Below are 24,431 nucleotides of genomic sequence, written 5' to 3'. Positions count from 1 at the left end.
GGAAAAGCAAAAAGGTTCAGTGTATAAAATCTATTCCTGCTTAAGTCTATGAAATTACTATAGAGTACTTTTGCTGCTTCATCCTGCATTTAGTCAGCCTTTTCTGTCCGGAGCTCCCAAACAGAAAATACCAAAAATCAGAACTCACTAGTTTGTGTCATTTTGGCAAATCAGAACAAAGTGTTTCAAAGACTTAAAAATACAAAAATAACACATTCAAAATTTGTTATTTATGTTGTGTAGATAACACATTTGCCTGTAAACATGGCCGAAACTACATCTGTTTTCCCAACTTCTACTGGTTTACGCATGTTCATTCTAATGAAATTTACATCACGATAAGATTGCCTCTAAAACACACAAACATTTGTTTTCTGCTTGTGTTTTAAATGTGTAACAGTTGTGTGTTTCGTATTTACTTCTGCCTATGTTGGCCAGTTCTTAATCTCAATGGGATTTTCCTAGTTAAACAAAAAAAACCTGATTTGCATTACTGCTTTGTGAATTGCAATCCCCTAATACTGGATCATGTAATAATAGTCCAGTAATATATTAGTGAGTAATGCATTACTGCCCAACATTGGTTCTGTGTAACATGAAGACTTTACCTGGAAACAGAAATCAATGTCCGGATGTTTCCTGCATCAGTGGTACATGGAAGCTTCTTCCCCTGGCTGGGATGTGTAGATCATCCTGGATAATCCTGTCCATGTTTGTGTTGTATCTGTTGACCATCAACACCAACAGACCCGGAATTAAACAAACATCTCTAGTCAAAATCAAATCATTTCCATTATGAAAAGTCATACCTAGTAAAATGACAGGAGATGGTTGTTTTCGCCAGACGTCACTGAGAAAACACAGGTTGAGAGGTTTCAGGATGATATGTTGTGACAGCATTAACAACATTTACTGCTTTTTGCAAATACAAAAATCACGTCACCTTTATTCCTCCTTCAGTCTTCTGATTCCACCAAATTTGGTTTTGAATGAAAACATCAAAATTGTTTGAATAATAAGCAAAAAGGTTCATTTTCAAAAACACTGTAATGAGCACATTTTATTCAAGAGCTTCATTTACACAAAGCCAAATGGGTGCATATTAATAATCCCTCCTGTACAGTGAGATTTTCAATGTAAGTTTAAAGTTTTATTTGCAAACTCAAAACTAAACTACCCTCTGATAATGAGGATGATTCTTTACACACCGCCGCGATGCGCTCAAACACACTCACTCCCAGAAAAACAAAGATGACTCCAGTTACAAAAAACCAAACATTTATTATCTAGACATTTTGATCATTATCATTATACATTAGCTAGCATTAAGACCATTTAGTATTCTTCTGATTAGATATCTCTTTTCCATGTAAAAGACGTACAAAAAAGGTTTGTCATTTCTAAAGTATGTCCTGTAAGAAATAAAACAAAAACAAAAAAAACATATATACATTTTTACAAACATTCAACAGACAAAAAAAACAAAAAAAAACTAAGCAGAATCATGAAATTCACGAGTTTAAATTGGCTGACGCTGGTTTCCTTCCTTAAGGTGATATATAATTAAATCTGTCCTCAATAAGACAATCTCGACTAATAATTTAATCCCGTTTGTAATCAACATGTTCAACCAAATGACAAGATGTGGCAGAAAAGTTGTGTTTGGTGAATATAGTACAGAGGGTTCACATAGTATTTCCAATACGAAAAAAAAACAAAAAACAAAGGTAAGTCACATTGAATTGGTCCCCGTTTAACAAAGCTCAATTAACCATCCATACAGTAAGACATCACGTGATTTCAGGGGTGATAAAGGCAGGGCCAGGCTTAATTTATATCAGTAAATACAGTAACCTAAGTGTTTTTGACTTCATTAAGGGTTAATATGAGACGACTCATGTTAATTACTATGACCTCAACCATGGACCTTATTGTAAAAGAGATTACAAACAAATGGACTGCATTAAGAAGAACAGCAGAGGCTTGTTTAGACTTGAAAAAGCATTATGTGACGCTGCAACAATACCCAGCTGACCGATAATCAATACTGAGCCTCTGAAATATTAATTCAGTCTCGTGAATACCATCTATTGATAGACTACTGCTCAAAAACAGGGCGTAAAGGCCGCAAAGTTAAAACTAATTATGGAATGAGGGCTTCTGTATCCCCTTTCCTCCTCCTGAAATATAAACTTATCTTAACATTTCTGTCTTAAACCTGGAGACTTAATGTTCACATGAGGGAAAATACTATTTGTTTTTTTTACTTAACCTTCGGATTTCCAACAACTGGCCTTTTAATTAAAATCATTAGGACAGAAGAAAACAAATAACCTTCTACTTGATGGTATTAAGGATCAAATTCACCCATCACAGAATCCAACAATAGCAGGATGCTAGATAAGGTCCTAATACGCAGGTTTAAAACGCATTTTAAAGTATGGCCTTTTATATGTATATATACTGTTTGGAGTAAGTGTGCAGGTGGACAGCTACTACTGCGGTGCAGCTAATGAGGACTGGGCATACTGTTACTTTTCAGACAGTGTAGGCATATCAGAACAGCAAGCTGAAGAGTCCAAGTCAAAGAGTGATTGAATGTTCTGCATTCACCATCTATCAAAGATTGGTCCATCTGCTGTGGCTTCTTCTCCTTTGTCTCGCCAAAATGAAGTCCATTTTGTCCACACTGTATTCAGGCCTCCGGAGTGTTAACTTGAGGACCCTCTGCGCCCTGGTCAGCACAGAGAATCAAGCGTCGTCATATGCGAGGTTGAGTACAGTGTTTTTCCAGGAGAGCTGGTCCCGGTTCAGTATTTGGTCCCTCAAACTGATCCCAGTGCAGTCCACCGCAGAAAACAGTACAAAAACAAGATCTTCCAAATAGTTCATCTCATTCCATTATCGTCCAGCTTCTGTAGTTTGTAGCCCCGAGCTGACATGGAGTCAGGTTTCCATGCAAGTGTGTGTGTGTGTGTGTGTGTGTGTCTCCTCAGCAGATATCACAGATAACAGATCTCGATCTTCAAGGTCACTCCTTCACGTCTAGAAACAACTCAGTGGGTGTGGGAAAAACAGCAGAAGGACGTCCAAAATTACTTTTCATATTTTAGTAGATGACCTCATAGACTGTGGCCTTCTTGTCCCCTGAGCCGGTGACAATGTACTTGTCGTCCACAGATATGTCACAGCTTAGCACTGAGGATGATTCTTTCGACTGAGTAGAGGGAAAGATGCAAAGAATTAATAACAAACTTAAAACTTGTGCTTTTATAAAATATAATCAAGTTTGTGTCTCATTTCTTGAGGTAAGAAGATGTAGTAGCTATCATTGGCATTTATGCCGAAGGGAATATTCCTTTGCACGACCAATGAGAGTTGTTTTATGGTTTCCACCCATTCATTCATTCATTGCACTGCTGGTGAAAAAGCAGTGGGGCGTTTTCAAGCCTGATTTACAGAGACTTTTAACAGTTGTGCGGCTGTGGTAAGCCAGAATAATTCAATTAATAATAAAGACAATTTGCCTAGCTGTCGTTTTATATGTGCATCTGCTGCATATAACAATATGAGAGAGAGAAAAATAGAAAGAAAGAGAGGCTATGGGAGGGAAAGTCTCATTTTCATCAACTGGGATTTGCTAGTTGGGGATGAACATAAACTGATTTGTTGATGCCTTCGGAGTAAAAAGACATAGGTGCAATTAAATCATCACTTGTTGTTCGAGCCCTATTATCTATGTTTTTTTTTAATATATATATTGTGAATATAGTAATTGGTTGTTGGTACCTGGAATATGCTGGCTCCATAGGGTGTTCTCCAGGCGTTCAGTAAGTTATCCTTTCCTGTGCTCACAAACCATTTACCTGAGAAAAGAGAAACACAAAATGAACAAACTTTGGGTAAAACAAAGAGTTAAAAATAATCAAAATGTGGTTTAACTGTGGGAGAGGATTTGTAGCCTAGTTACTACCGCAAGTCCAAACTATTACATTTAACATTTTATGAACTCATTTTGATGGAAATGGTTTTAAGGGGGAGGGATTAGATGAAGAAAGCCATTTCTTTACCACAGTAAGCAAACTGCAGAGACAGTACACAGCTCTCATGTAGATGAAGCTGGTATTTGTCAGGCTTGGTGACATGAAGAACCTCAACGTTGCTGCTCTCCATTCCCACTGCGAGCCACTCTCCTGTCGGACAGTAGCCAAGAGAGAAAATCTGGGAAGGAAAGATAAAAAAAATATATATATTACTTGAATTGTTTTCTGCTAAAATTCTACATATAATACAAATGGCTCTTTAATTAAACACTATTTGCCAGTGAGAGTGTGCACCTGTGAGGTGAAGTCATGCTGCTGCAGCTGCCGTCCTTCTCTCAGATCCCAGGAGCGGACAGTGTTATCGAGGCCTCCGGTCCACAGCTTGGTGCCATCATTGGAGATGTCAATACAGCTGGCTCCGTCTGTGTGGCCTTGGAACTGCCTGCAGGATACACACATAGATTCTGAGTTAAATAAAGAGAGAAATGTTTGAACAAAGACACTGGGAATCAGGTTACCCGGGCAGTTGGTATGCATTACAGTCACGACCAAATGTGAAGAACCTACAGTATTTCTCGTCTGCAGTCACTCTTCCAGTACTACCACTCAATATCCTGCCTGAGCCTGCTAAAATAGGAAGGCTGATGTTGAAATTAACAGGTGCTTAGAGAACCAATGACACCTGAAATGAAGGCATCTACTGCCAAACATTTATTTGTATTAAAGCCTCTGAAAAGAAAACCTTTCCATTTCTCTTCTATCAATAATCAAAATACACATACAAGTTCTCGCTTACCTAACGAGTGTCTGGTTGTGTAAATCCCACACTGCGATGTTGCCATCACTGCAGCAGGAGAAGCAGACCTTGGAATCCGGGCTGATGGCCAGAGCGTAGCATGCTGGTGCTGATGATGTTAACTCTGCCTTAATCCGAGGAGTGGGTGTGGCCAAATCCCAGATTGATAAAGTGCTCGCCTCACCTCCAACTATTAGCGTTCGGCCATCAGGGAGGAGGCGACAGGAGCGGATGTAGTTGTCTCGATTCTGATATGAGCAGCACATAAAAAGATGATTGTTTTGCATGTATTAACTCACTCGCTACTGCATTTTTCTAGATGCATTTAAAAATGATCCTATTATACCTCGGTCAATAAATACTACTGAATATTTTGTTGCAGGAAACCTCGCTCACCAGACAGTCGAGCTGTGAAACTGGGCTCTTGTTTCCTGGGTGACTAATGTCCCAGACCTTGACGCAACCCTTCCCTCCTGTGTAAACGTGTCGGGTGGGATTACTGATGGTAACAGCACACACCACCTCTCCGTGGTTCAGTGTGTTGATCTGACGGGCGTGTCGAGGGATCCCTGGGCCGACCAAAGCATCTGGGGGAAAGGGAACTGGCTGCATCTGTCCATCAGCAGCCACGTGAAAAGAGTAGGCACTAATGGTAGAAAAAAAAAGGAGAAGTCTAGGTTAAGCATGAAGACTGTGTTGGAAGAGGAGGGGACAGAGAATATAAAATGGTTTGTTTTCTAGAACATCCCAGCTCCACAGGGCACTGGGTAATCAGTCCTAAAAAAAAATAAAAGCAGCCACTTACGGTTTGCCACCAGGGATTCCTGTCAGACTGGGAGGTATTCCAGGAACTCGCATGTGAGGATGAGGATCAAATCCAACCTTGAGAGAATACAAACATTTTACGATCGTAGAGTATACAGGTGCCCATGAGCATCGGAGAAATGCACACAGGTCAGTACTAACCTGTGCAACAGAACACAAACACTTATGAGCACAAATCAAGCACAAACTCTTGAGCACACAAACCTTCCGAATCGAGGAGCTGTCACGCACAGGCACACACATGCAGCTGCTGAGTACACAACCTGAGTTTCTATCAAGTGTTGCCCAGACACAGCTGCATCTGTGAGTCTACTAAACCTATTTAAACAGTGTAATGAACACTATGCAAATACAGCCAAGAGTGATGAGGTGACTGAACGTATTGCACGCCAGCAAACTCACCGTATAAATGCTATCGCATACTAGGGAAATACAGCTCTTTAATAACTATTGACACTTTCAGTGCTTTGAAGTATAAATCATGTAAAACGTATTCACTCAACACTGATTAAAAAAAACACTTAAAAAAGTGAAGCTTTAAAAGTCTGCAAATAAATTTAAAACAAGTCAAATATGACTAGATTAAAATATGATTAATATTCTGATGGTAAATTATTTTAAGGACCTCTTGCAGCTGGATGGCGATCACTTGTGTGACAAATGATTTCACTTTTAATATCTAGAAGACAAAAACAAAACACCGGTGCGGCCATTTGTCACTTTGCTGCCAAACGCAACATCAAGAGAAAAGATTGATCTATTTGCAAAGTTACTGGAATTCATGACTCAAGGGGAGGAGGATACAACAAATTCTCCAAAACACTCGATGCCTTCTCAGAGAAGCGCAAGTTCATAACAATAGGAAGAACATAGTTCAGCCTGAAGCTGAGTTTAGTGTTTCATGGAGTTGTGAGCACTGTGCATACGAGTGTAGTCCCAATGCTTGAACAGTGAAGAGGACACCACAATTTACCACACAATTTCACAAAGCGACAATTTTTAAAAACCAAATAAAACAAAAAAAATCTGATGTGTCCTATCCAAACTTTTTTGTACACTTTTCATCAAACATATGTTATGTTTGACAATATCTTATCTATACATATCTAAGGTTATTTGGTAAATTGCACATGAATAAAAAGAACAAATTCCTTTTCTACTCACCATGGGTGAACGGCCATATGCAGCCACAGCTGCGGCAGCAGCGGCACTCATCTGAGGTGACATGTTGTGCAGTCCAGCAGCATAGGCCGCAGCCCCGGCTGCACTTGCCAGCTCTCCATTCATGCCTGCTGCATGCGGCAGCATACCAAACGCACCTGGGTATGGGCCAGGTACAGCGAGGGGTGTCCGCAAACCTGCAGCTAAGGAGGAGAGCGAAAAGAGAGGTTAAAAAGCATCAAAAAACTGCCAACAACTAAAAAAAAAACAATTATCAAATAAAAAAAAATCGTGAACTATCTTGGTAAACAGAGATCTCTGATTAAATAATGATTGCTGGAAATGCTGGTCTTTCCTATCCTGCACACTCCGGGGAGCTCCACACATGTATTAGACTTCCAAAGTAAAGCTTAAGCATGCAAATATTTATTTTGGAAGGGAGGAAAATTAGTTCTGCATCATTTGTCCAAAACTTTTAGATCCAATATTGTGACTGAAGTTTCCTGGAAACTGAGAAAACATAACTTTATGCCCTCTGCAAAAATTGACTTTGTCAAATAATACAATTACAAATCGCTATACACTTACTAGGTGGATGTGGTATCTCCATGGAGGGAGGTTTAGACAGACTGGGTCTAATTCCAGGTGTGGTGCTCGGACCAGGGGTGGAGTCACCTCGGGGTGTGGGTGTACTTGACTTCAGCCCAGGTGTGCCTGCCTTATCTCGCTGCCACACACAGAGACACAATACATATATATACGTATATATATAGTGTAATATAATATAAAATAATATATTCAATATAATGTACATATATATAGTTACCATTGCTTAATAATGCCAATTATTTCAGTATATACTAAATATATCTAATTTAAAAATAGGTTGGCGTCAATATCTCTGTATCCACTGATGGAGCTCAGGGAGCTGACATCACACAATCCCATCATGCAACAGTCAGAATCAAAACAATGCCATTTTTAGCAGGAAGGTGCTCTGTTCAAATCTGCCTGGCAGCTCATCTCTTCAGCAGCTGTTGTCATAAAAAAGTGAAGATGGTGAAAAGCAGTTGTGCACTGGGACACCAAAACAGTTGAGGCCAAGCAAAGGGAGAGCACTTTACTGGATCCTCAAAGATCCCTAGAGACAGCAGATGTAGATCACTTCTGTAAAACATGCTTAAAGCAAATGAAGACGCAGTAATGGGAACCCACAGGCAACGGATGCCACCTGTGTAGTGCACGTCACATCAGAGGCAGAATCCACTGCTTACTAAGATACAATATGCTTTAATTTGCGATATGTTCCCTGGAGTATAACAAGAGAAAGATTACGACAGGTCTAAAATAATGTCCACTCCTGAAAAGTATTAAAGGAAGACTATCAAGGTTAGATATATTCAGTCTGTCAAGACCTTTCCTGCCAACATGGCAGTGTGAACAAAGCCTGAAGCTCTATACCCACAACCCAAATATCAATATGAGGACTGGAGAGTGTACCCAATTATATGTATGATTATTTTCTATTCTTATCCATTCCTACCATTGCCATTTCTTTGGACTTGAGGGAGGAGGAGCTCGCTGATGATGCAGTAGAGGCAGGACTACAGGGATCTTTCTTTAGAAGACGTGCTTTATCCAGGCCATTCTCTCTAGGTGAGGGTAAAGGCGTACCACGAGGGGAGGCTGGATCCTGGTCAAGAGACAATCATTCAGTTAACAACAGAGTATCAAAAGTATGACACCACAATGTTGACATTTTCCTGGATTGAACATTGATATCCCACATATAACATTGATATATCATCACAGATTATTTAGAGAGGGACGTCCCACACAAACTTCTTTTATTCCTGTAAATGTAACTTGTGCTTTCAGCCCACACAAAACAGCTACACTCATCACAGTATTTAACACACATTGAAATAGTTAAATCCTACTGACCTCATTTGAAACATCCACTACTAAATTGTCATCACTTTTCTCCCCATCACTGTCCTGCAAAGACAAACCATCAGTAAGTTTAACACTGATTGTTCCATCTGTTCATTTTATTCCACAGAATGTTACACATGTCCTTGTCCATTAATTACTAAAAAATATATACAGTATATGCCTGTTTGCACATGACACACAGGGCAGAATAATCCCTTACATAGTGACTCGAGTCCTTGTCCTCCACCTTGCGTTTCTTGGTGTCGTTTGAAAACTCTGGTCCATTGCGTCGTTTATCTGAGTTCCTTAGACTTTCTGGCAAAGCAGAGTTACTCTGCAGATGAAAACAAAGGAGGAGAGGTAAAGAACACAGTGGAATAGAGGGGAGGGGAAAAAAGGATGATTTTTGCCATTTACAGATTGACCTTTGTTGTGCTTTTATGAGCACACTGGGCTGTCTAATCCACCTACCACAAATTATAAATATGCTATTCATGGCAGGTTACAAAACTAGACTCTTATTTGCAAATAGGTTAACAGTTCACAGAAGCATAAATTAAGTAGCACTAACACTTAGACAGAAACCTCTTTTCTCACTTGACCAAAGCCAGTCACAGCCACACACAAACAAGTGTCTCTGAAGTTGATGATTACATTAAGTGGCTCTCAAAAATCTATCAGTGCTCCCTCTCCTGGCTCTGACAAGCTGCACTGGCATTGTGTGTGTGTGTGTGTGTGTGTGTGTGTGTGTGTGTGTGTGTGTGTGTGTGTAATTGACTGTGAATGCCAGTGTGTATGATTAAGTGTGTAACAGACTGTGTGTATTACTTGCATTACACTCATGTGTCCCAAGACTACACACACACACACACACACACAGAGCGAGAGAGAGAGAGAGAGAGAGCGAGAGCGAGAGAGAGAGAGAGAGAGAGAGAGAGAGCGAGAGAACTGCCCCGCTCTGGCCTCTTGACCAACGGATCCTATTGTTAGTGGATTAAAGCTTCATGTTGAGTCCATTATAGTCTCAGTCTGTCAATGAAATGTGCATACAACATACACAAATACTCATGCGCGTGCACACATCTACCAAGGGAGTGGGCTTTGAGGGGGAAAGGGTAAATGAAGGAGGAATAGCTAAAAGAAGAGGAGCATGGGAGGGTGAGAAAAAAACGGGGGGAAAGGGAGGGGAGATTAGAGGACATAGAGGATGATGGAAGGGTGTGAGTGTGGAGGAGAAGAAAGGGGTGCCAAAAGATGAGAGAGGGAAAGAGAAGAGTGAGGAGGATGGTGGGAGGGGTGGAAATCTGTATTCTGCCAATGGCCCCTTCCTTCATGCCCTCCACTCTTCCCCCTTTCCTCCCACCTACTCTTTTACTGAAAGGTTTTAGTGAGCTGAGCGCAGGAGCACTGACCCGCAAAACATAAGCAATTTCCCCCCTCCATGCCTCCACTGTTCGCATAGTATTTCTCAAACACACACACAAGCTCAGTGTCATATGACTGCTGCTCCCTCACCTCCCCTCCACCCTTTCCCAAGCCCTCCCCTCTCAGTCGTGGTGATATTAAACACAATGAGAGTCTTTAAGCGCGGGATCAGGGCGGTGGGAGGGGGGAGAAGGGAGTAATCTGCTCACTGAGGTGTTAAATAGGCACAACAATGCAGGCTAGGCTGGAGGAGTGTTGGTGTGCATGTGCCTGTATGTGTGTGTGTGTGTGTGTGTGTGTGTGTGTGTGTGTGTGTGTGTGTGTGTGTGTGTGTGTGTGTGTGTGTGTGTGTGTGTGTGTGTGTGTGTGTGTGTGTGACCACGCTAAAAAGCTCATTTGGAGAAGAAAGGAAACCTAACATTTCAGAGCAGATCTGGGGCAGGACTAAACAGACAGGCCAAAGCTCTTCCTATGAGAACACAATGCACATATACAAAAACAGATACTGAGAATGAAAAATGCACATTCAATGATGATAGCCATTTGTGTGTCAATAAGGATGAACCTTATTGATCAAAGGGGGACGTATGTCATTATAGCAACAAAGATATTTTAACACCAATACCTCATTTAAACCAACATAAAAAGGTATTTTTACTAAAAAAATAAGTGTTCGACTACCTTCCCATTGCCAGGAGAGTTTTTAGACAGTCTTCCTGTTTTGTCCAGTCACTCAAATGTGCCATGAACAACTAAATATTTAACTTTGGTCCTTCTTTCAAACCCAGCAGCAACTTAATGATTCAACATCATTCTCGAACAGTGTGCCCTTTTCCCATTAGAAAAGGTACAAACTTGTGCATCTCGTCTTGTTTTTACATCACTGCCAATAGAGGCTGCATGTGAAATTTAGAATTTTGACCAATGACTGGATGTCGATAGCATCTATTCCCATAGCAGTATAAAGGGAGATGTCAGTGGATGTTAGCGGGGGTTTTGACCAGTGGAGAAGTGGCTTAAGACACAATCCCATTTAAATGAATGTCAAAATGAGCATCCCTCAGAAAATACACTGTTTATCTGCAGACACAAGTTTCAAGTCTTCTCACATCAGACAAATGTGCCTTGCTAGATACTGTGTTTAAGTGAAAAAAAACCCTGTGGCCAATAGGAGCTTTTTCTTTTTCACTCTTCTTCAAATCTTTCCATAAACACTGTGTCCAACCAAAAATGTCTTATACATACAAAGCCCCCAGAACTAATCTATATATTCCAGGCCTGCAATTGGCGCTGTAATGCTGCCACAAAGTACACCAAAAACTGAGGAGGAAGATGTGGAGTGTGCACATAAAGCATAAACACCAAACAAACTCAATCCATGTAACCGAATCATAAAGGCTGACTATTAATTGTAGATCTGAACAGAGACCAAGAGTTAAATCCCAGTGTTGAGCAAACTGAATCAGCGAGCCAAGTCACATTTCCCTAAAGTAAATTACCTATCTAAGAAATACAAACAAGTGAAAAGTATAATTTGTCAGAACAGTAAACACGGCTGCAGAAAGAGGAAGTACTTACTGTTCCAGGCTCTCGGTCTGTTGTCATTGGAAATATACATGGTTGAGGTCACAGTGTTTTGGTGTTCAGCAGAGCAGAAAACACAAAATGAAAAAGAAAGGAGAATAAATTGGAAAGGTGAAGTATGGTACATTTCTTTATATGTACATCTAAACATTTGAAAGCATCCAGATTTGGAAGCAGCGCCTAAAACTTTATTTCTTATTGGAAAAGAGAAACTTTGCCTCAGAAATACACAATTCAATTGAATTTTTTTATATTTTTATTATTCATCAACTTCGGGACAACTAAAAACATACAATTCTCCTGTCTATTTATAAAGGCAGGTTTGTTCACCTCTCAGGTGCTCAGGTCCCCCACTGTGCAAGTCTGGTCCAGACAGGTGGGGCTTCTTATCACCACTGTCTTTTCCCATCAAATGGGGAGGAACAGCACCAAGTGCTCCTGAGAGAGCCAGAAGTCCAGCTGAACCACCTAGCTGAGAGGGGTGGAGACCGGCAGGGTGAGGGGTGATGGGTACAGGGGCACCACCGTGGTTATGGGATAGATGCTGCTGTTTTAATACAGAGAGAGAGAGAGAAAGAAAGAGGTGGTTAGCTTAGTTCAGAATAGAGGATATCACTGCTGAAAGTTTTTGAGGTGCTGTTCATCAAGTTGGCAATATACTACAAATAATCTAATAAATTACCACTAAAATTAGAATTTTGACTACACCAAGACACAGAGTGAGCAGTTACTTTCATATTTACCAACAGCTTAATTATGGGGGAAAAAAGCACCTGGGTTGGTTTAATTTGGATTGTGTTGCAAAGCTAATTTAACATTTATTACACCGTTTAAATGACTTATTGTCCCTTATACATTAGACAAATGTCACTCTGGAATAGACCACGCCTATCAGGTTAGAGATGTGGCAGAAAGTATGTCCCAGGCCTTTGCAACTGTAACCAATATTTCCCCAATGTAAAGTTCAAAGGACTTTTTGCCAACATAGTCTGTTTACATCCTACACTGACATTCTCAGGCACCTGAGAAAGAGTTGCTCTTCCATTTCTTTACATATTGCACTACTGCAGAAGGCTCATGGTCTTTGAAGGTATAAACTGTCAACCTCAATTTCCAACCCTCTGGCTGCCTTAAATGTGCGAAACACTGACACATGACTCTAAAACCTCCAGTGTCAATGAATGAAACTGAGCCATCAAAATGTAAAAATCAATACCACTCTGTAACCTAATCAAAAGACAATTCTGGTCCTATTGGAGCCTCAACAGATGGGACAGTTTCTTCAGAGTCTCGGTTTACAACACCTCAACAAGCTGCTGCAGTCTACAAGGCAGTGAACACATCCTCTTCCCCTGCACACCCTCCTCCCTAAAAGGTCAAACACTGAACAATACTGACAGCTGGGATCACAGCCCAAAGCCTGAGGATGTGGTGGGAGAAGAGGGGGGAAGAAAAGAAGGAATGACAGAGAAGTGGGGGGAGAGAGCTGAGAGCCCCAGCTGCTGCCTGTACTGTCAGGTCTTGTGAGAGAGTGAGGCGGTTAAGGAGAAAGGGAGGAGAGAAGAGGGTGAGAGAGAGGGAGAGAGTTTGGCTGGCAGCCCTGCTCTCTCTTTCACACCAAATCAGGCGCTCGTCTGAGCGTGAAATGCCTTTGTGTTCCAAAACATCATTATTGCCTCCTCAGACAGTAGCCGCGGGAATCCAAGCTCACTGATTCACCGTGGGGAGGGGAGGAGTAAGAGTGGAGGCGAAGGAGGAGCACAGGAGGCGACTCAGCAGGGGTGGAAGGAGTCCTGAAGGTCAAACCGACTTTTATCTCACCTAATTGACTAACTCACCCTTCCCGAGCCCCCGCCTTTTCTTTTTCTCCCTATCCATCCCTCAGTCTGTGTCCTGCCCCAATGAATGAAAGCAACACAACAAAATAGCCTTTTAGTTTCATCCGCCATGCCTGCCTGTGCGCACACGTGCACATACACACACACACTTGGCTTGCATGTTAAACAATAAAAAATAAAAACACCCACACGTCACACTCGATCACACAGACAAACACACAGTCTAGGTAAACAAGAAGACACACACCCTTACTCAGCCATCCTAGAACAGACTGCTGTCTTTTGGGAATAACAGAAATGTACGGTCTACTACACACACACACACACACACACACACACACTAATACAAAAAGATTCAAAAACACACACAGATACACAAACAGGACCCCTGGTGGGAGTAAATGGAGGGGAAGCATTGGTAGTGGCAAGGAGAGCCTCTGTGTATATGTGTGTGTATAGAGGTGGGGGCAACATGCTTCATTACACTCATTTAACTCACAATCGTGGTGAATGACAGGCTGGCGTGGGAGATGGAAGAGAAGGGGAAGACGGTGGTGTAAGGGCAACGCCATGACCCCCTTACAAACACTGAAATCCTACAATTAAGACTCAAATAGCAACCGCCACATCAACCTCCACCTCCACCCCCGTCCACACCAACTAACAAGCCCACCTCACATCTAAAGGCCCATTTGTACATTTCGCATCCACAGAGATACACTATGAGTAGCTGAACAAGTTGAGACCATGCAAACTGTGTGCCTTGACTGCACATGCTCCAGGTAGAACAATACATTAGAATGAAATAGAATGTGGAATCAGGTTTGCATGCATGAAATAAAAGACTGTTGGAGACCCTCATTTTAGAATGAATAGAACTGTGGGTGTGTATGTACCAGTGGAACAACTCTGCAAACATGGAACACGGAAAGTATAGAGACGCCTTAACCAAGCAACCCTCAGAACCCAGTGCCACTCTTTACTAAGCTAAAGCCATGAAGATCATCTCCCCCATCACCAACACTGCTTAACTCCATACTTCATTTCACTTCAAGGTTTCTCATCTCAGTCTTTCAATATATAGACAATGAAATGCATTTATCACAAAACATGAGACATTTTGAGAACGTTTATGTTAAGAAGAAAATAGAGGAATACACACTGTGGGTGGAAGACCTGGCAGTCCACGTACCCCGATGACAGCATTGAGCTCTGCCATGGTCACTTGTTTGGCTCGCTCCACAGCTTGGACAACCTGCTGCTGATGCTGCAAAATACACAAACACACAATGTGGCTAAAGAGTAATGATAAAAGCCCTATTATCACTAAAGCTAGCAGAGATAGCTACAGTGTGTGTATAACTGGCACAAAAAACAGTGTGTAGTTCAAAATCACACATAGTTACCTCCTGTGAGAGGAAGGGGATGACTTGTGCACAGATGGTGTTTAGTCTCTTGGCAATCTCAGTCTGAGGAAGGAGGAGACGCACAGAAAGAGACTTCAGTGTTTATAACATAATTACATTCATTTAGAGAGGACAGCTGTTCAGTAACACCAATAAAGTAAAACAAGCATGCACGCACATACACAAGAAAAAAAAAAAAAGAGAGACGGGGACTGTCATCCCAATAGCAAACCAATCAACACACAAACTCACCAGATTGCCTCTTTACACACAGGTGTGTGCCTTTTTCAGCATCATTGACAGACACACAGAATGACGAGATCTAATTATTGGTTTGAGCTTAAGTTTCCTTCTGCCCTGTTGTATTTCTTTTGCTATCCTCTCTCTCTCAGCTCTGCACTCTTGTCCCTCTTCCCATCAGCACTTCAACATAATCTCATCAGCTACTAACTTCATTTGCCCTCACCCAGTATCCATGCCAACACATCCGCCTGCCCCCTAAACCCCCGGAGGTGGCTACAACTGGCTGAAACCAGATACCCCCACAGGGAAATTAAATCAGATAAGGGAACTCATATTACATATCAACCAATCAAATTGATACAACGAAGGCCACGGCGAAGAGGGAATTGGAGGAGCCATGAATCGTAGTACTGACTCATTAAGACGCACTCATCCCACATTTATACTGAAAATTAATGCTTATTTATTGTTGTTAATGTGAAAATAATTTTTCATCATTGTGAGGTGAAATCTTTTATAAACTTGATGGATAGGGAAAACACAGTCAGTGAGCTCAATCAAGTGGTTGGACACGTGCGGTCTCACAGCAAAATCGGTGGGGATTTAAATTTTGACCAGATGACGGTGATGATGATAGGCAGAGAAGCCAAAGGACTGAAGCTTATGTAATTTGTCCTGTCATGGGGATGTCTGTCCCAGCTTTCATTGCCATCCATTCAACAGCTGTTTCACTCTAGGCATGGTCTAGCACTGGTGGCTGAATGGACCACAGTGACATGGTCATCAATACAGCCATCCCACTAGGTCATTTCTGAAGCACTAACATTGTGAACATGGCCTTTTCTGGATCACGTACTGGCTCTCATTCTCTCTTTACATTCCCTAAACTACATTAGCCTTAAACAAATTCAACTGAACCTTAAACCAAGTCTTAAAGGTTGTGCTGTGTGTTCACATAATGGTGTTGATCCATATTTTGTCCTCAACATAATAGTGTTGATCCATATTTTGTCTTCACAACTATGAAAAGACACACACAGAAACACAGGTTTGCACAGCTATTCATCTTAGGACACGGCAATGACTTCAATTCTTTTTGGACAGCCTGTACAAAGTGTTATCCCAAACCTTGACTAGTTAATCTACAACCAGGTTTTATTCTCAGTGGTGCTGAAAATGGCAGTGTTCATACCAGAAAAGGTCTTGGAGAGGAAATAAATACAACTACACACACAGACAGCTCACAAACTACAGACTGTGCTACAGTTCAGCCAATTATGTACTTTGATACTTGGATAAGCTGATTAAAGATTTAGTCTATTCAAAAGAGATCTGGCCTTACTAGTAAATGACTTGGTGTAGAAGTAAGTTTAAAAAAGACTTAGTATATTTAATTTTAATTTACTTGTGACATTACTGTGAAAATTTTAAATAATGTGATAAGTAAATATGCTCAGTAAAATTAAGTTAGATTTCTGTGTACAAAGGATTACTGCACATGTGACACGTGTACAAACCATTAAATAAAACATGACTACCAAAAATGTAATAATGTAAAAATCTTAAAATACACATCGACACATTTGGGTGGGCTAGAGCTATATATCTGTTTTACAGAATTAATGATGAGAGCTAAATGCCACTCATCTTTGATGAATAATATGTATACCATAGATCTCTGTACTATATGTGTATATAATGTATATGCACCTGATGTTCCCATTGCTTCAGCCTGTATACAGTGCATCAGCATGAAAGTTCATATTACCATACTCTCAGCCTCATGGATACCTGCACCCTGACTAGCTCACAAGCTGCTGACTTCTGCATACTGTAACTGAATCTCCATGTATGCACCATTTATACCATACCCAGAAAGCTCTAAATAAAGAGCTATTACAGGCAGATCCTACACAGTGCACACCCATTCTCAGAAACCCACATTATTTAAGCCTACAGTTACTACTCATGTAAAGGCTTACTGACTTGACTATCTAAGAATAGTCTAAGTACTATCACATCAGCTAAGCTAATCAACAAAAGCTAACTGGACAAAACTAACAAGGATCAAAACAAAGGACGTACGAGGGGAAGCACCAACTGTAGCACCTACAGCATCTCTTTCGCTTTGAATGGAGCAGGGTTAAGCGTCGCCAAACTGCTCTGCGGGTAAATTGCTTCACTTTGCTCAGGTTGCGTTTGGCAAACATTGAGAAATGTTCAACTTTCCACGAATCAGCTTGAGCACCACCCCATCAAATCATGTTATGGCAAAAGCCATGGATTGGCCAGCGCAGACGTGAGCCAATCCAATCACATTTAACGTTGACTTCAAACACTGCGAAGGTTGGTCTCACCGTTATCAATGTTTCTATCAGACAAAGAGCATGGTAGACATCACATCGCTATCATTTTAGCAACATTAGCAACACTGACAAACACTGCTCTGCTGACCTCTGATAGCTAGCGTCAGACTCACCCACTGCGTTAACGCAACAACAAGCAATGTTAACAAATATTAAGACAACACATACTTGTGTATCCAGAGTTAGTGAGACATGATTACACACACAACATAACTCAAAAATATTTGAAGGAACAAAACATGGAAAACTGCATTTTATACATACAACTTTTTATGTCAGCTCAAGAAAACCTATACTGGAGAATTTCTATAAAACACAATCCTGTTAATGATCTTCACACTATATGACTGAGAGGGCAGATAATCAAAGCTGAGGTTAGACAGAGAAGATGCAACTATACCAAGACGATGTGTCAAAAGAGGACAGGCTTTCCATTGCACATATAATTGGAGCATTATTGTCACACTACAAGCAAACACACACCCATACTTAAACTAGCAGGAGGTAGGTTGTTAGTCTGTATCCCCAGTACCCCTGCACACAGAAGCTTGTTGCTCTGACAACTGCAGCCCAAAGCTAATGACCTCCCCTGGAGCTTTAGTGCGTAAGTGTTTGTGTGTGTGTACAATAGGAATAAGATGCAGCTCCCTCATAATGAAAGAACAGTAGCTCTGTGTGGACATAAAATGAAAGAAAAGCCAAGAAAAGAAGACAGAAGCGAATGTGTAGCTGAAGACACAAGAGATCCCATGATTGTAAATGGAGAGTGAGTAAGGCAGAAAGAAAAGGAGAAAACATGGGCTGTAAAAAGGGGGAAATGGCAAAAGAGTGGGAGAACATGAGAGAAAAAAAACCTAAGGGAAGGGAGTGTGAAAGAGTCAGAGACTCAGCCCCGCTCTTCACTAAAGCAGTCAGGCCAATCCACCTCCAATTTCCTCTGGTCTGACTGGTCGATAGCTGTGGTAATTACTGGTAAATGCTCGGAGCCTTGCACCAATCCTGTGGGAAATGTGTGTGCCTCTGTGTGTGTGTGTGTGTGTGGTTATCAATGTGTATATGGGCATGCACTACTACATAAACATGTTTAACTTTTGGGTGTACATTACTTTCACTATCCTTATGTGTTTGCATACATTTCCCGTGTATGTCTAGCAAGTGTCCTATGTTGTATTCCGTTTTCCATACTTGTGTGCCTGCCATACTAAAATGTTATGGGAAACTTATGCTTCACTGCTTCGAAAAGGGGAAGCTCCATGTTCTCTTGTCTGCTGGCTTCACTCTGATCGATTCCTCTGCCCTCCCCAGCCCTGCCCCTCTAATGTAATAAAGCAGGTCGCTCTTCTAGACAGCACCAATCAATCTACAGAGCCATTCATCCTGCCCCTCTGGGCTCAGCCGGCTGGCCCTAACTGGGGAAATGGAGACAGAGCCTCATCGATCACAAATAAACATATACACAGTACGAACTACAGTAAAACACACACAAATGCATTTGTGCACACACAAGGAAACATCAACATACACACACATTCCAAATCCATCAAAAACCTTGCCACAGCAAAGGAAAAGAGAGGGGGTGAGTGAGACAAACACAGGTGAGAATCCATACCTGTTTGTGCATTTCGATGTTGAGGCCATATGACATCTCATAATACTGAGAGAAGAGAGAGAGTCATACGATTAGTTTCCACAAGAATTCTAAAACAAAAAGCTGAAACAACTCGAAAAAACCGACATGTAGATCTTTATTATAAAGGATAGTCCTTCTCAAAGAACAATAGACTGGAGCTCCTCATATTTATCATTCAATAGAATTTCTCAAAGTAATATTACTTTTGATTGTGTGCATCTAATTATGCCATTGTTTATTATGTGAAAAATACTTTACACTCAGGATATTTTAAATTCAGACGGTAAATGTAGAACCTCTGCACACCCATTATGCCTGTGCTTGCATAACATCTTTAACAACAGACAAAGTGTTGAACATAAAAAAAACAATCATTATTAGTTTAACCAACTAGTCTTTCTGGTGCCAGTAGCAATATTTAATTGTTTAGTTGGATAATCAAGAACATCCCTACTACTAACAAATGCAAAGAAAAACACAGTCTAATCTAACACTTTAATCTCATTCATTTGCATCTCTGTGTTACAAAACTGAAAAAACAAGAAGTGTTATGCACATTTTTCATTTAGGCTACAACTAAACCACACTACTTACAAAATTGGCAACTTTATGTTTGAAAACAGCACTTTCAAATTTGAACGATATGTGTCTACAAGAGCATTTCAGCTCAGTTTGAAAAAGTACTGCTAATGGAAAAAAAGTAAGTATGAAAAGTCAAAGAAAGAGTTCAGTTGTGAAAATGGATGGGCATGAATAATTCGATAATTGTTTGATTGTAAAAAGGTCTCGCAGTCACTGTGACTATTCAGACAGACAGACAGACGACTTTATTGAGGAATTATTCAGGAATATATTAAAAAGATACATTATAACAAGGTTGAGGATTCGTTCCCTTTATCCCTAATTACATGGTGTAGTTTGGCTTTGAGTATGCGTCTGAGTTCTATAGGATGTATGAAATCCATTGTGGGTTTGGATTTCCATTTTCACTATTGAACCTGCAGTGTTGTTTTGTGGAGTTTGCACACACATGCAGTGGAGGAGGAAGATAGGAGAGGACAGAAACACACGGTACTAAACTATAACAAGTGTCCTTCCGAATGAATGGTGAAGGAAACACAGTGCAGTGCGCACGTGTATATACATACATACATATACACATATACACATATATATATATATATATATATATATATGGTATATACACACATATATACATATACACACATATATATATGTATATATATATATATATATATATATATATATATATATATATATATATATATATATATATATATATATATATATATATACACATATACATATATAAAATGACTAAGTGAAATTTTAGCAGTGTAACTCGATGTTTTAGCAGGAGGAACAGGAATGTCTGGGTGTATATATGTGTGTGGGGTGGTGGCGCAACTATGAATAATTGTCAGATAATAACAGGCATTTTAGCTTTAACTGCCCATCCATAGTTTTATTCTGATGACAAAACGTGAAACCAATATAGAAAGTATAGTACTGAGCAAAAGTCTCACGGTTTGTGATCAGTGGCATTTGGATTGGTATGATGTGGCTGAAAGTTGGTCTTAGATCCAGCATGCGCAAGCTGTCATTGAGTTTTACTCATACAACATGTGTATGTAATGCTCAAGCAAAACCTGGTGTAAATGACTTTTTTCACAGCAGATATTTGTCAACATGAAATAGTTGGACAAACACAGGTTTAAACAATAAATAATAGTCCATTTGCTCAAGTGTATCGGTAGAAAAATTGGTTATTTTAAAACTGCATACATGGTTTCTTTATTTTCTGGATGTGCTCCAATTAGGCGAATGCAAATAATCGCAATAACATCTTCTCGATCATCTCAGTTTCTGCCCATCCAGGCAGCCTCTGAGTTTTCAAGCTGATATGGCGACAGCAGTGTTATCAAATATCTCAATTTCCAGGGCTCTAAAACAAATTTCTGCATTTTTTATATGCAGAATAATGGTGGAACGATTAAACTTTTAACAACCAATGGCATTGTTAATGACACCGCATCTTCCACAAGGGCAATACAATAGGGTAAACTGCAGCATGTGATGTGAGGTGTTATGGGGTAAATAAAATGTGTGCAAGGACCTCACCATGACATAGTGTCTCTGCATCTCTGTCTTTTCACTGGCCAGCTTCTCACACTCCAGCTTGAGACTGAAAAAAGTAACAGTACACCATTAGAAACCTCACAAGAAAGTAAATTTGACATTGTTCAACCCACGTTCATCAGTATAAACCAACATCTTAATTTCCCAAACAAATGAGAATTTACAAATACAATTTACAAATACATTGTATCCTTTGCTTACCAATTAAAAGGGTCTACGAAGACAAATACTACTCTTAACATTGTGGGGCACAGAGCTGCTCTTCAAGCAAATTACAGCTAAACGGAAGCTACGGCTCATCCTGCCAAACTTTGATAACCACACTGGCTGTATGATCTTTGGTTTAACCCTGCTCCTTGTACGTGTGAACCTGCCTGTTGAAGTGGCAGAACCTTTCCGCTGTTGTGGTCAACCCTCCCTTACGACACAAATAAATAAAAGCGCGGACACACACACAGCAAAGAAAAAGACAACAGCACACATACTCAGACAGTCTGTTTCCCCAATATACAACCACACATGCACACACAGGGGAAAATAAGGAGTGATTTATGTAAGCCTGAGCCCACACGCCACCCTCTGGCTCCCACCCATCATCAAGACTTTAGACCTACCGCAGTGCAAGCACTAACACTGATGCATGAGTCTGCCGCATGTGTGCACACTTTTGTGTGTATATGAAACTAACCCAGGTTTATGGGTTAGTGTGAGGCCAAGCCCAAATGTTTTTGTTCATTATGATAAGGAGGGTGGCTGTGGTCTCGAGGGTAGACAACAAAGACAAAATTGACTGTCATAGTGCCCAAAAAAAGAGGTTAATCACACATTTTAACCAACATTTTGATGAAAGGAAATTCACATTTATGTATGTTTCTATCCACTGACGTTACGCAAATACTAGGAAATAGTTCACCAAGATATACAGTAGGTGGTGAAAAACATAAAGTCCAGGTCATCACAGGAGAAGGATTAACAGGCATGAGCTTAAATAAAGGCGTAAATAAAGAGCGACAGTAACTGTTGATACGTGGTTGTGTTTCGTTGCTGTTTCCTTTTTCAAGTGCAGTGAAATGTGATTTCTAAACACTATCCCTTCTTTGCTGAATTGGTTTAAATATAACAACTTTTGAACCTAAAATAAAAATATTAATAATAAAATAAAATAATATTAAATTATCTGTTTCCATTCAGGCATTCAGTTTTTTTCTTGTTTCAGATGGGAACCCAACATCCCTCATAGGGACCAAAGCCTGGTCCCAACAAGGCAGAACCACATTTCCAAGGCACTGATTACTGTTAGGATGAATACACTAATTGTGATGGGGTTAGTTATAGTAAAAGTTATGGATAAAGCCTAATGAATGGAAGTTAAAACAGTGCCCCAACAAGAATAGCTGCACACACGTCTGTGTCTGTGTCTGTGTGTGTGTGGTGTGTTGTCCACCTGTGGTACTGTGCCTGAAGAAACTGGAACTCCTCCTTGATGCGGTCTAGTGACTCTGGGATGGTGAACTTGAAGGGCTGGCCTGGAGCCTGGTGGGGCGTCTGACACACAGATTTGATTATTAACACCACAGACACTCATCAGGTTGCCTATATAGTATATATGATCCTGTCCGGGTGGCATGGAATGTCAATAGTCAAGTAGAGGCAGTTACCAGACAAACAACATTATCAATCCCACGTTATGTTTCTCTGTGCAGGTGCAGAGACCAATTAACAAGAAAGAAAGGGGAAAAAATTTAACCATGTACTTAACCTCAAGGCTGCTAAAACAACAACATACCCGGATAAGACAAAGAGAGGCTCTGTGTGTGTGTATGTGTGTGTGTGTGTGTGTGGTTACAGCCAGGTAACTACTGTTGAAGCAGGAAGGGAAGAGTCTTACCGGGTGCCGCCCCTGGGGAAACATCGCTAACTCCGGGAGGATGCAACCGTTTCCTTAAAGACCACGTTTCACTGGGGGATGGACGCGGGCACAAGGAGGATGAGAGGTGCTCCCGTTCACGAAGACGAATCCATCCGCTGCAATTATTATGACCAACTCTGGTGAATTTCAAACAAACCCGGTCACCTCCTTCCTACTTCGTTTAACTTCACCGCCCGTTTAATGTGAATCCGCGCTCCCTCCTTGGCTTTCAGTCGTCGTCTGTGTTCTGCTCCACCGACAGTGCGGCCGTAAATCAACCGGAAAAAAACAGTGGAAACGGCTCATTAGCTGAAGGCAACTCAAAAGTGTGCCCCCTCCTCTTTGGATGAAAAATGACTGGGGTCACCCCCAATCACTCCGGTGTTTATCTTCCGCAGGATTCGCTGTATTTCCACCACGCAGTCGACCAAACAAACAAGCAAAAGGGGAACAGACGAGAGAGATTCGAGCCGGTGGACGGTGAACAGACAGCCGCAAACTGCGAGCTCTCATCAGAAACAAATCCACACAAATTAATAGCAGTGAAGAGTTCCCACTTGACTCGACACGGACGCTAGTTGGCGGTTGAACAGTCAACAAAAACAGAAATGTGTACTTCCCCCGCGAAGTGTGAATACAAGCCTGCGTCCGGAAAAAAAGACGTTTTAAGGAGAGAAAAAATAAAATAAAACGTGTAGTTAGGTTTGATAACAACAACTCCCACAGCGGCGGCGACGACGGTCCAACATCTAGCTGTGCTTTACCTCAATAGCAACTTTCTCACGCGGTTTCACGCTCCCCTGCTAACTGAAACTAAAGCCCAGCCCACAAAACGGCTCCTGACAAATCAGAGCTGCTGTTCCACGTGGGGACATCGGAGTGACGTATGACGCTAACCAATAGTCGCGCAGTACGCCACCGCGAGGTCGTAGATCTGGTTGAGCTACGCTGCTGTTGACCAATCGGGCTCACGCAGGGAGCTGCCACTCCGGAGGCGCGCGAGGCGGGCAGTGCGGTGCATAAAAGCAAGTCTCAGCTGTCAATCAAAGTAACGTGGGCTCAGCAGGGTTGAAGATGCGCGCGTGCATCCACTCATAGATATTACGCATT

The 24,431-nt window shown here is 41.1% G+C and overlaps 1 protein-coding gene across 4 annotated transcripts; it reads right to left on the bottom strand.

Annotated features, from left to right (window-relative positions):
* Positions 1-1,042: 1,042 nt before the first annotated feature.
* LOC122769467 (transducin-like enhancer protein 1) lies at positions 1,043-24,184 on the bottom strand. 4 transcript variants are annotated; one of them, XM_044025999.1, is made up of 20 exons: positions 23,301-24,184; positions 22,857-22,957; positions 21,395-21,458; positions 19,232-19,276; positions 15,014-15,076; positions 14,770-14,874; positions 12,100-12,313; positions 11,764-11,780; positions 8,981-9,094; positions 8,770-8,823; positions 8,369-8,518; positions 7,414-7,552; positions 6,829-7,028; positions 5,645-5,721; positions 5,236-5,485; positions 4,840-5,087; positions 4,338-4,485; positions 4,071-4,221; positions 3,790-3,866; positions 1,043-3,217 (listed from the first exon to the last, which is right to left on the bottom strand). In XM_044025999.1, exons 1-20 carry the CDS (start codon positions 23,322-23,324, stop codon positions 3,110-3,112), a joined length of 2,349 nt encoding a protein of 782 aa, XP_043881934.1. In that variant the 5' UTR covers positions 23,325-24,184; the 3' UTR covers positions 1,043-3,109. The 4 variants fall into 4 exon arrangements, with proteins under 4 accessions (XP_043881934.1, XP_043881935.1, XP_043881936.1 ...); XM_044026000.1 differs by having other exon boundaries at positions 12,100-12,316; positions 14,800-14,874; XM_044026001.1 differs by having other exon boundaries at positions 14,800-14,874.
* Between the last annotated feature and the right edge of the window lie 247 nt (positions 24,185-24,431).

This window comes from Solea senegalensis, linkage group LG5 (assembly GCF_019176455.1).
Source record: "Solea senegalensis isolate Sse05_10M linkage group LG5, IFAPA_SoseM_1, whole genome shotgun sequence".
Taxonomy (NCBI): domain Eukaryota; kingdom Metazoa; phylum Chordata; class Actinopteri; order Pleuronectiformes; family Soleidae; genus Solea; species Solea senegalensis.
Note: the sequence above shows the minus strand (reverse complement) of the source record. Positions and strands in the feature narration are given on the sequence as shown.

Coding starts and splice junctions, on each gene's coding strand:
- LOC122769467 (XM_044025998.1), bottom strand. CDS start 23,324: ATGTTTCCCCAGGGGCGGCACCCG. Junction 7,029..7,413: donor GGAGATACCACATCCACCTA/GTAAGTGTATAG, acceptor TCTCCTCCTTAG/CTGCAGGTTTGCGGACACCC. Junction 4,486..4,839: donor CACAACCAGACACTCGTTAG/GTAAGCGAGAAC, acceptor TGTATCCTGCAG/GCAGTTCCAAGGCCACACAG.